Raw genomic sequence first — 12298 nt, 5'->3', positions numbered from 1 at the left:
TCTACCTGCTCTAATAGGTTTGTTTGGCCTAGGAAGGACCAAAGGTGTTCTACACAGATGCACTGTAGCTAGAGAATGGACAGGATACATGGAAGCTAGACAGGTTCATCTAGGTGTCCCATGTAAAGATATGAAAGAAGAGATTTATAGTCATAAAAGTGAGAAGCTACAGGAAGGCGTTCTTCATCCCTTTTGCAGTTGGCTTGAATGTTAGTAATAAATTCTGAGTCAATGACAACATAACAGGAAGAAATCCAGGCACTTGCCCTTGGTGTCCAAAATTCCCTCCTTCACTTCCCCTAAGTCTTCCATCCTCTCTGCCTGTATGAGTCTGAATCCATGATTAGCTGAAAGCATGACTTGGTCCCTCTGTCTATGTCTATTTGAGTGTGTCTGTCCCTAACAAAGGGCTTTGCTCTGTCCTTATGGAACAACATAAAACACAAGGACACTTTACAGAAATCTATATTGGTTTTACAAGGGATTAAGTCACTTGCTCCAACTGACCCTGACTAACCCAGACAACAAACAATATTACAAACATCACTGTTTGTCAAGCAATTTCCTTATGTTGCATTCAATAATTGTGTTGTGGATTTATTTTGTAGGACTGCTTTCAACCTCTATTTGCTAGTTCCAGCAAATGATTACTGTAACACACATGCATTACTCAAGGTCCAGGGCACAGAAGAGAATGTAACTGGGGATTACAGCTATTTATTAGATTGTAACAGCTGATTACATAGAAAATACAAGGCAGGTAGGCTTGATTGTTACATTGTTCTCTTAAAGGCCACTTAAACAAACAGGCTGAGCACACACAGTAGGACGGCAGTCGTAAGTCTTAAGTGACCACAATGTATATTATTAACTCTGGCTATGAGGTCCAGGGTAAGTTCCAGTTTCTTAGAATGTAAGAAATAGTTTGATGCTATTGTATCACCATACCCCTTAATCACAAGCAGTTGACAAATATTACTAGAATTTCAGACAAGCATATTACTTGCAAGACACAAAGATAATACATTTTTCAGGAGATTGCCATTCTGCAATACCTAAGCAAGACCAAGGCATCTGGAGCTGATAAAAGAAGAAACAGAACATGCAAGAGTTATTCAGAACCTACATTAAGGGCTCTTCAAGACAGAGAGAGTAGTCTGGCTCTGTCAGACAAAGGACCATCCTGAAGGTTAGAGGCAACAGAATCCAGCATATAAACAGAGCTGATACAGTACCTTCTAACTAAACAAAAAGACTCTAGGATCCATTCAGGATCTGCTAGACTATTACAAGAGGCTTGCCTCAGTATGGAGTTGGGAGCAGTTAACTCTAGGTAAACTACTAGTACCATCTAACAAATCTTAAATGCAACATTCAGATGGATCAGTCTCTTCTAATGAGCCTAAAATACACCAAGCTGAGAAATTGTTACAGAAAAAAAGCAATATCTGTTACTTAACAAGGTAAAATTGAGAATAGATAGCATCCAAGCTTAGGTTGTCAAAACAAGCAAAAAAATGTGACCTAGAATGAGGGGAAAACTCAATCTAAACCAACTCAAAACCGACATGGGTTATAACAGTCATCCATGCTTCCTTCCAAAAACTGCAAAGATAAGCAGAGATGTGGTGGTATAAGAATAATATCCCATTTCTAGAAACTGACAGGCACTGAATACAGAGGGCGGTGTATATTGTTGGTGCTAGTGAAACTCTCCTTTGTCTTTGTTACACTTCAAAGTTGTACTTCTCAGTATCTCAAAGGAAAAGCATTGGAGGGTGATGTTCTGTGGGATCCAGACAATGATCTGGGATAGCCATGGTTTTGGTTTTGGATGATAGAGTTTATTAAGTATTGAGTAAGCCAAAGTGTGTGTGTGTGTGTGTGTGTGTGTGTGTGTGTGTGTGTGTGTGTGTGTAAAAGAAAGAGAGAGAGAGAGAGAGAGAGAGAGAGAGAGAATTTGGCAGCTCACTGTATAAAGTGAGGAGATGATCATTCCAAGGGATGGTTAAGGGGGGAAGTTTTTTTTTCTTTAATTTTATTGCAGATAGGAGGTAGTGTAAAGCTAGAGGCATCTGGAAGCATACAGAATAGAAAAAGAAATAGAAGAGAGAAGCAGACCATGAAAAGAGAGGTGAGAGAGTGAAAGGATGAGGAGAGAGGAAGACAAAAGTGAGGACCAAGAGAGAGGGGCCAAGAGAGAGCATGACCAAAATGGCAGGGTTATATAGGAATCAAAATCTGCAGGAAGCGAAGCCAATTAGCTGGAGAAGTTTGGGGTAGAGTGTGGCATCAGGACTCGTCTTTTGCTCACTTGTTCAGCTACTAACTCAATCCATCAGTGGCCTGTTATTCTACATGGTGAAAAATTCACTATGTAATATCTACTCAGTCACTTAGTAACATCTAGCCAGCCCCTATACTGTAAATCAATCCAATAAGTACTCTACACGCACACACACACACACACACACACACACACACACACACACACACATTTATTGGTTCTGTTTTTCTAAAGAATCCTGCTTAACACATGTGGGAAAATCTGTTTTGTACATGCACTTTAAATTTCAAGCTAAACCACAAACTTCACATGATCTCTACATATAGTCCAGCTAAGGGCAAGACTTACTTCAGCAGGATATCTATTTCTTGTCTTTTCATGTGTGATAGGCATGTCCCCATTCCATCTTCAATCATAGGTATAAAGCTACTCTAAATTCCCAGCTTCTCCCATTTACACAAGTTCATCTTGGGGTTGCTCTCCAAAACTTATCTGCCTCCTCTTTAACTATCTATATCTAAGTTTCTTTGTTGTAGGTTGGGTAGTTTGGGACTGTATCCTAGATTTGGGGAACATTGTGTTGCAGATGTTCTGGACTCTCCTTAAGGTTTTAATGGCAATAGAAATTTTGTTATTGTTTTAGCAGCCAAGTAACTTCACTGATCCTAAAAGTTCCATGTAATTATCATGCCATTAGCTGGAATACATGCATGGAGTTTTATATGTTTTGTAGATTACCTTGAAATTTAAAGTACATATATAAAAATCAGGGTTTCACATATGTAGTAAGCAGAATTCTCCAGAAAAATAGTACCAACAGAATATATAGGGTGTGTGTGTGGGGGGGTGTAAAATATTTATTGGATTGACTTACACAATAGGAGCTGGATAGTTCAACAGTAGCCATCTGCATGCTGACGAGGCTGAGAGCCTGGTGGCAGCTGAGTCCTAAAGGTGGCATGTCTCAGCAGTCCCAGTTTGCTGAAGAAGACCTGGAAGATCCCTAGAGAGACACTTGTATTCAGTACACACTGGAAGGCTGGGGAAGCTTCTATCCAACACCAGCTGGGGATGACAATGGAAGAGTTAGAAGCACTCACTCTTAAAGGAGTAAAGGCAGCCAGGCAACATGGCTTTTTCCTTGGGCCTCTTCATATCTGGGTCACCTGTAGAAAGGTTCTGCCCAGACTGAGAGCAACCTTCTCCTCTCACTGGAACCTCACTGAAAGTGACTTCATATGCACCCTTTGGGAGATATCGTCTAGGTCATCCAAGTCTTATCCAATTCACAAGCCCATTTAACTAATACACAAGTGGTCTTGGGCTATCTTTTACAATATTGCCCCCTTACTTTCTAGTGGAATCAGTTCATACTTACAGGTCTATAGGGTTTTTTTTTTCTACTGGATTCCAGTCAGCAAATGAAACAGATATTGGCATGTCAGTCAGATAAAAGCCAGAGGGACACTCAAGTTTACCCCACATTTCTTCCATGTGCATTTTAAAATCTTCCTCTTTTGCCTACAGAACATTTCACTGTTTCCTCCAGAGTATCCATGTGCCATGCCCGGGAAGATCAAACATTACAGGTGATTTGAGAAGGCATGATTTCCAAGATATAAGATTATTTTTTTGTAAACTATGTTGAGTCATTATAGAATGCAGAAAAGATGGGAAAAATATGATGTAGAGAAAGAAAGTAACAAATCATTTTCAATCAGAAGTATGTTTACATCTTTACTTTCTTGCCTCTATATATAAGAGATTGTGAAAGACTGAGGAAATCAATGTCATCAGTGTAATACTGGTAATGAGAGAACACACTGGGAAGAGATGAACATGTATTTCAGACTCTTCTGACCACCATCTTTTTATCTACAGTGTAAAATGGGCATAATAAAAGTCAGTTTGAAGGAGCAAACCATCCAGTTCCCAACACTAAGCTTAGTCATCCGTTCTGTTAGTCAGGTTGCCTCTCCCATCAACTCTCTTCACAAGTACCTAGTGCATGTCAAATAGCACTTTGTGATACATTTATTTTATGAGCTATAAAGTTTGAAGTAACTGAGAGGTCAGATATACAAACTCACTATAGAGTAAATGAATGCAAATTGGGTATATGTTCAAAATAATAAAATAATAAGATCAAGAGGGGAGATTGTGTGGGGAGCTTTACTCAACGAAATGTGTGCTGGTCTCCCATAGAGCTCAAGGGTAAACAGTCCTGGCTGGTAGATGCACTCTGTCACCTCACCTCTAACTTCCCTCTCTCAAGCCAAAGCATCTCTTCCAGGTCTGATTGTCCTCTAGCCAGCAGAAGACAGAGAAGCACCACCGACCCAAGCATGACTCTGTACAAACAACAGTCCTGGAGTGGTATTATTTAGTACCTGTTGGTCACACCTCACCAGCCAGACCATATTCTAAAGCTCACATAGCTGCAAGGGGTTCCAAGATATCCAACCGTGTCTAGGAGCCTGTGCATCCATTTAAGACTGCTAACAGGAGTCCTAGCTGCTTTTCCCACTGTTGAGACAAAATACTTGACAAGGGCAACTTAACAAAGAAAAGACTCAACTTGGCTCATAGTTGAAGATTGTACAGTTCATCTTGGTGGAAAGGCAGAGGAGGAAAGTGTGAGGTCACACTGCATCTGCAGTCAGGAAGCAGAGGCCAATGAGTGCTAGTACTTAGCTCATCCTCTCCTTTCCAGCCATCTCAGGATCCTATTAGAAGAAAGGATGCTACCATTGTTAATAGTGGATCTTCTTGCCTCAAATATCTCTCCCACAGGCATGACCAGAGGTCTGTATCCTGGGTGATCCTAGATCCTGTCAAGTTGTAAATCAATATTAACTAGCACAGTAGGAAAGTGGGTGCACATGAGTGTTGGGGAGCAAACAATGGGAAGTTACACCTTAGGTACATGAAACCTATGACCATTACTTCCCATCTATTTTGTGTACCCCTAAGCAGCAAAGACCTTGTCATTCAGCACACCTATCCTGCTCCCCTCTGGAGGATCTTCTCCTGGCTACTATTTGAATGCAGCAGGGACAGAAGGAAAAAGGGGCCATATCCATTTGATATTCCTCTTGTTCCTTCTACCAGACTCAGTCATTCAGGCACATCTAAGTGCATGAGAAACTCAGACCTGGGTTCTGTAGTATTAGCAGTCATGTGTTATGCTGAACTGCCATTACTAAGAATGAAAGAAGGCATCACAGAATAAGAATACGGCTAACCTTACATTGAGCAAAGCTATCTGCATCTTGGCATTGGTAGGAGCCCCAAAGTGTCATCAACCAATCAGTTGGATGGATAATGGAATTTTAAAAATCCTTTTGATATTTATAGTGGGAAAATAATGGTTGAAACAAATCTTCCCTCACTAAAGTCCATTGACCACTGGTAGGACCGTGAAAGGCAGCCCGGGTATCTGGTTGAGCTAGGTTGGAAACCCTAGTGACCCCAGATAACCCTGCAAGGAACAGTAGGCGTTTTGCCATGCTCCTGGACACCAGGAACTTGACAGGAGGCCGCAGCCCTCCATAATCCTGTGGCCATCAGTCACGTAAGGGCAACACCCGAAGCCCCTCTACAGGTAGAGGACTTGACCACAGGTCACACAGATCTCCATTTTAATGAGGTACCTAAAGCCCTGGAGGCTTAACCAATAAACTCCCCTTCCCAGACACTCCTCCATGCAAAAGGTATTTAACCTCAGGATTGTCCTGAGAAAGTGGTATAGTTTTAATCATCACCACTCTCTACCATGACAGTAAAGGCCTCTCAGTGCTCCCAGCCACGGCCTCCCCCAAACCAAGTCGCCTGCTGGACAAGCCAAGGACTCTCCTCCCTCAAGGGATCCAGCTGGAGCTCTCCCCTCTTTTACCCTTCACCTCAGGCTAGATCCAGCCCACTGGCCCCTACTCCGTTCTCAGCTCTTCTGCAGCTCCCAGCAGTTCCGCCCGGCTAGCTCAGTACAGCATGAGAACCAGATGCCCATGGCCTCCTAGCAGGCCCAGGGACCCCTGAGCCAGCTCCAGTAGTCCCCGGGGACCTTCAACTGTGTTCCCCACCCCGGAGCAAGGTCTCATGGCTTCCCATAGCCTGACTCCTGCCCAGCACCAGCGTAGGGTAAGCGCAGTCAAAAACTCCCAAGTCTGGCCTCCATCAGTGGCCCAAGCCCTAGGGTGGAGTGGACTCAGGACACCCATAAACACACAACTACCGAGTCCACTCAGCCCCAAACTCATAGCCTCCACTTTCTCACATACGTAAGAACCTCTGACTATGGAAAGACAAACTTACAGGGAAATATTCTGACAAGTCTTTCACACAGCCATGATGACAAATTGGGTTAGGGAAGTCAGAGCAACTTTATTCACTGGCAGGTTTCATGAAGAGAGCACTAAGACTCTCTTCTCAGCCTCTGGTGCAATCATCTCAGAGAGGCTTGAACAAAACCCTTCATGGGAGTAGCTGCCACATTACAGAGAGCCTTAATGTTATTTATCAGCTTAAAAATATGTTCAACAGAAGCCAACAATAAATTTATATACATAGACACATTATTTATAAGTTACTCATAGTCCCAAAAGTGAAAAATATTGAGATGTTAACATTACATCCTATTATAGTTTAAGATTAGGGTAAACCTTATAAGGCTTTCATGTAATTTAATATAATTACTTGGGGATAGATTCTTCTTAAGGAATGGGACTTGGTATCAAAATGATGTAGGGAGGCATCCACACAGGAACTGGAATGTTAAGTAATAATCTGGTCCAGCTACCTCCTTATGACCAAATATGACTTAATTCCTTTTATTGTTTGTTTTTCTGTTTGTATTTTTATTCTTATACTACTGGGAATGGATCCAGGGATAGAATATTCAGTATAGTATTCTACTATGGAGTGTTACCCCCAGTCCTCTTTGTAGCTTTTATCTTGAGACAAGGTCTCACTTCACTGCCCAGGCTAGTTCTGAACTTACACCTAATCTTTCAATTTTCCTTTCTTGGTCTTCCATGTAAATATTTCTGGAGGCCCACCAACTGCCCCCTTTCAGATCAAACTGTTGACATTATCAATGTTAAGTGACTAAGCCAAGGCTACAGAGCCGCCAGGCTTTTCTTCCATGGCTCTATTCTCTCTCTAAAGAGCCCTCAAAGCTGACTTCACATGCAATCAGAAGACATTCAAAGTACATGATAATTTACTATGAAGTCTCATTCCAGAATCCACGGTGCTTATTAAGATAAATTAAATTTGTGTAATGAAAACATTGAGCAAATGCTGCATTTAGCTCCTTGGCCTCAGTTTGTGTGTGTGACTCACACACAGCTCCTACACTGAGGAAACACATTATGTAAACATCAATATAAACAAATTGGTGTGTTGGGTAAGTGCAATGCATCCAGATCAGTGCAGACTGCTCATTACACTCAGAATGAGATTTCAGAGTTGAGAAATGGAATACAGATACAGACAAGCAAAAGAGAACAAGAGGGGTTTGGAGCATTTGCAGTTCAGAGGCACATATCTATTCAATTCTGAGGCGCTCACTCAGTGGCACTGTCCAAGATGTTCCTTGATTCTCTGAAGTAAGATCAATGGCTTTGCAAGTGTCCTCACTCATGAATGGCTCTAAGGGAATGTCCTTGGACAGCCAGGCTCTGTAACAATCCTTAGTTATAGGGTTTGGGGTAAAACCAAATGAGGCTAGCTCATCACAATTGATCAGTGTGGGCCACAGCTGACATCCTTAGCTCCCAGGTGCAGGAAGACCTACAGCAGGCTCTCCACTGGATCAGGGAGTCAGGGTGTTAAAATATATCCCAAGATGGTGGTACACGGCCAAGCAGAAATAAATCAGCAGCTGTGGCTGGCTCAGGCACTCAGAAGGAAAGCAAACTGCTCAGTTTCCAGTCTTTTCCACTAAGTAGCCTAGGTATAAGAAGCTGAATGACAAGTGTTGGGTTTTGGTGCATCACACAACATCTCTTCTGGGGTAGTGAGGAACCTGACCAGAGCAACTACAATTAACGACCAGTAGTCTGGACCAGCTGTAAAACTGTCTGCAGCACGGTCTCTCTCGAGGGGCTGGCATCGACCAGATGGCAGCTTGGGTTCTCCATACGCTGGTATGTCATTTCCACCCTAGAAGCAAAGAGAAAGGGAGAAGTGAGTCTCCTGTCCCACCCCTAGTTCCTCCTGAGAAAGCAATTGTCTGATGTTGTTACTACAGCTTGGAGCAGAGCCCCATCTAACTCACCCTGGAGGCCAGCACTGCCCCTAAACATATTCAGTGGGGTTTTGTTCAATGAAGGATGATGTCCGCAGTGATGCTTAATTTCTGACAACCTATTACCTGCCAATGATGTATCCTGATCCTTTCTTCTCAGCGTATACTCAGAGTTAACCAGTTAACTGGAAGGGACCATCTTAATAATCCTTATGGCAGAGAAGGCAACTTAGGCCCAGACTTTATCCCCAATGATCACCCTAGGGTCAGAGTCCAATGCGCAGATGCCATGAGTCTCTGAAGAGACTTTGAACTTCAGACTTTTAAACAGTGTTGAAACTGATATAGACCATGGGGCCTTTTGAAGTTGGGCCAAATGCATTTTTTTGCACTGTGATATGGCTGCCAATGAGGCCAGGGAGTGAAATGTGGTGGTTTGAGAAAGAATGGCCCCTGTAGGCTCATAGACTTGAATGCTTAGTCACCAGGGAGTGGCACTGCTTAGAAGGATTAGGTGGTGTGGCTCTGTTGGAGGCAGTGTGTCACTGGGGTGGGCTCTGAGGTGTTAGAAACTGAGGCCAGGCCCAGGGTTTCTTTCTTCCTTGCTGACTGCCTATGGATCTGGGTGCAGAACTCTAAGCTCCTCCTCTAACACCATGTCTGCCTGCATGCCACCATGCTTTCTGACATGGTGATAATGGACTAAACCTCTCAACTGTAAGCCCGCCCCAGTTAAATGCATTCCTTTGTGAGAGTTGCCACGGTCATGGTGTTTCTTCACAGCAGCAGAACACTGACTGAGACAGATGCTGAAGGTCAAAACCCAAGTTCTCTTCCTTGTACAGCAAGCACATGACTGACGGGGAGTTATGTCCCTAACCCTGAAACTATGGGTCTTAATCAAGGTCCCACCACTGCTGGCACAGAAACCTCACTGTTTTCAAGTGGCAAGCCAAATGACAGATGATAACAAGCACAGAGATGGGGACTTGGTGGCTTAGAGGACATTGCCTCTCATCCTTGAAGTACAAGAACTGTGTGCCCTTCACTCACATCCTAAAGCAGTTCTGATCTTATATCAGAGACTTTGAGGACTTTTACTACTTATATCACTCCTAGGGACACTTACTTCTGCCGAAACACATTATTGGCCTCAAGTTCAGCCTCTTCTTTCGTTTTCTCCAGGCCCCGGCCCTGCAGCCTCCGCATCCTCTCCTCAGAATTCACAGTAAGCAGCAGGACCAGGTCAGGCTTCAGCAGGTCTCCTGGCCACTGGTACACAGGGTGGTGGGCAGGGGGAAGGTACTGTAGGCCTCCACTCACCTCAGTAGCTATGGCATAGGTGGCTGTGCTATGCCAGTACCTGAGAAGCAAGGCAGCAATGAGGTCTCGTCTTTGGAAGGAGTTAACACACCATTTCAGGATGACCTTCAAAGCAGGCAGACTCTGCTGAAGATTTCTCAGCACCACACAAGTGAAATACATTTGAATAGTTTTTTGTTGTTTTTTATTTTTTTAATGTAGAAAACACAAAAATCAGAGTCAACGACTGTAGTAATAGGTAGACTAGTCATGAAAACATATATTCAATTAAAATCATCATATAAGAACCCTTCTAGCCCTTCAGTACACTAACTTCTTCTACATAGTAGGGATGACAGACCTGCTCAGCAGTGCCTTCATATTTAAGGCTATATCCTGAGCTATTGAAATACAGAAGGCCTGAGAGTTTCCCATGCTGTACCAAATTCAAGTTGTCCATGAAATCCATATTCAGGGAATAGAAGCTACAAGATGTCTTGTCTCTTTCACAAATGTCTACTTGTCAGACTATGCAGTGGTAATTAAGTGGAGAAGAGACCAAGCTAGGCAGCCCCTAGAAAAGACAGCCATGGTCATAAATGGAAGGGAATCTAGCACACTATTTCTAGGATCCCATCAACTATCCACCACCCACAGAAAAGGGTTATATCTCCTTGTGAGGTGTGGACCTTCCTATCAGCTTGGACCATGGACCATCTTCACACCTTGTCTCCAAGCAAGGGTAATACCCTCAAATAACAAAGTCCCTTCTCTGCGTTCACAGTTCTGCTCCATGAAGGTCCCATATGAATCTATGTTCCTCCTTCAGCTCCCCATAGCCAGGAGGAGACTTATTGTCTCAGGTGTGAGATCCTGTCTCCCCCATGGAGCTTGCATTCCTTGAGTGGGAAATGTTTCTTAGTTTCCTCTGTATTCTCAAACCTGAAAACTATAAAACCAGTAAATGGTATTTATGAGCATATAATAAATAATGATCCTTATGGCTATTGATATATGCACACATATATCAATGGATAATATTAACTAACAGAAATAAGTACATATATAATATTACTAGAATAGGGACTCAACTCTGTGTGTCCCAACACGTCTAGTCCAGGTGCTGTCACCAAAACCAACAGTAAACAGCAGGAAAGGGGTTCCTGTCACTATAGTCAAACCAGGAAGACAGAGGAACCTGTATTCTTAGCTTGCTCCTTGGAAGCAATGACATGAATTTCAATATTAAGTAGGGAAAAGGTAACAATGTTGAGCTACAAGATACACACATAGCTAGTCAGCCTTGGTCTAGATATGGCCTGATTGACCATAAACTTAGAATCAGTCCAGAAGGATGTGGTTTCCATTGGAAATTGCCATGGCCTAGTGGTAGATTCAACCCATGCTGGGAGATGTTCACCCGGGATACAGACATAATGTCTTAGAATCAAGGACAACCATGGTTGAGAGTGACCCGGAGCAAAGGGGACGAGAGTGCCAAGCACTATATGTACAATTTTAAGTTATCAATCAAGATCCAGTGTGCATTGTGGGGCCTCTGCAGACCTAAACACAAATTGTTGTTAGTGAAAGCATGCCTAGAGGCCTTCGTTGCAATCAGATTCTTTATTCTAATAGAAAGTGCATAAATATAAAGCTTCATATCTGACGTCAAAGGAGAATCACCCACCTCGTGTACTTCTCAGAGAAACTCAAGTTCTCAAGGAAAATAAAGTTGTTCCTAGGTTTGAAGACTTTCCAAGGCTGACTAACAGTTTAAGCTGGGTGATCATAGCAAATCCCATTAGTGTCTGCATCTTTAAGTTCTCATTTTCAATCCTTAACTTTCAATAGTTTTGGAACTTCTTCTCAGAAAGGCAAAGGACACATCGTGGTCCACAGGATAGGCCCACTGCATTAGCCTAGAGGTTGTTGATTTTGTTAGTAAGATGAATAATGTTTGTAAGTTATGACCTAACATATTTTAATATTTTATTTTATGTATATGAGTACACCATCACTCTCTTCAGACACATCAGAAGAAGGCCTCGTCGGATCGTATTACAGATGCTTGGGGGCCACCATGTGGTTGCTTGGAATTGAACTCAGGACCTCTAGAAGAGCAGTCAAGTATTCCTAACCACTAACCAACCTCTCTAGCCCATGACACAAACTTTTAAGATCCACATTCCTTATTAGTAAACTGCAAAAACTGATTTCTACCTACCCAAGGCACTATTCCAGGTATTAGTATGGATGTTGATAGTTAATATCTCATAGACAGGATTCCTCTTGTAATCATAATACATGTTCACAGTTGAGCATCTGGATATATATGCAGAAGGAGAGAGTGGCGGTTCCTCTGGAAATTGGACACAGTTCTACCGGAGGACCAGCTATACCACTCCTGGGCATATACCCAAAAGATGCTCCAACATGTAATAAGAACACATGCTCCA

At 42.7% G+C, this 12298-nt stretch overlaps 1 protein-coding gene across 1 annotated transcript in view; it reads right to left on the bottom strand.

Annotated features, from left to right (window-relative positions):
* Nucleotides 1–701: 701 nt before the first annotated feature.
* The window catches only part of Cmpk2 (cytidine/uridine monophosphate kinase 2), a 17751-nt gene continuing 6154 nt past the window's right edge, over nt 702–12298 (bottom strand). The window contains exons 4-5 of the mRNA XM_031356600.1: nt 9667–9900; nt 702–8452 (exon numbers count right to left, since the gene is read on the bottom strand). Of these exons, the coding sequence (XP_031212460.1) occupies nt 8335–8452; nt 9667–9900 (352 nt within the window). The 3' untranslated portion in view covers nt 702–8334. The remainder of the gene's footprint in view (nt 8453–9666; nt 9901–12298) is intronic.

Source organism: Mastomys coucha, unplaced genomic scaffold, assembly GCF_008632895.1.
Source record: "Mastomys coucha isolate ucsf_1 unplaced genomic scaffold, UCSF_Mcou_1 pScaffold6, whole genome shotgun sequence".
Lineage (NCBI taxonomy): Eukaryota > Metazoa > Chordata > Mammalia > Rodentia > Muridae > Mastomys > Mastomys coucha.
The sequence above is the reverse complement of the archived record's forward strand: the minus strand, read 5'-3'. Positions and strand labels throughout refer to the sequence as shown.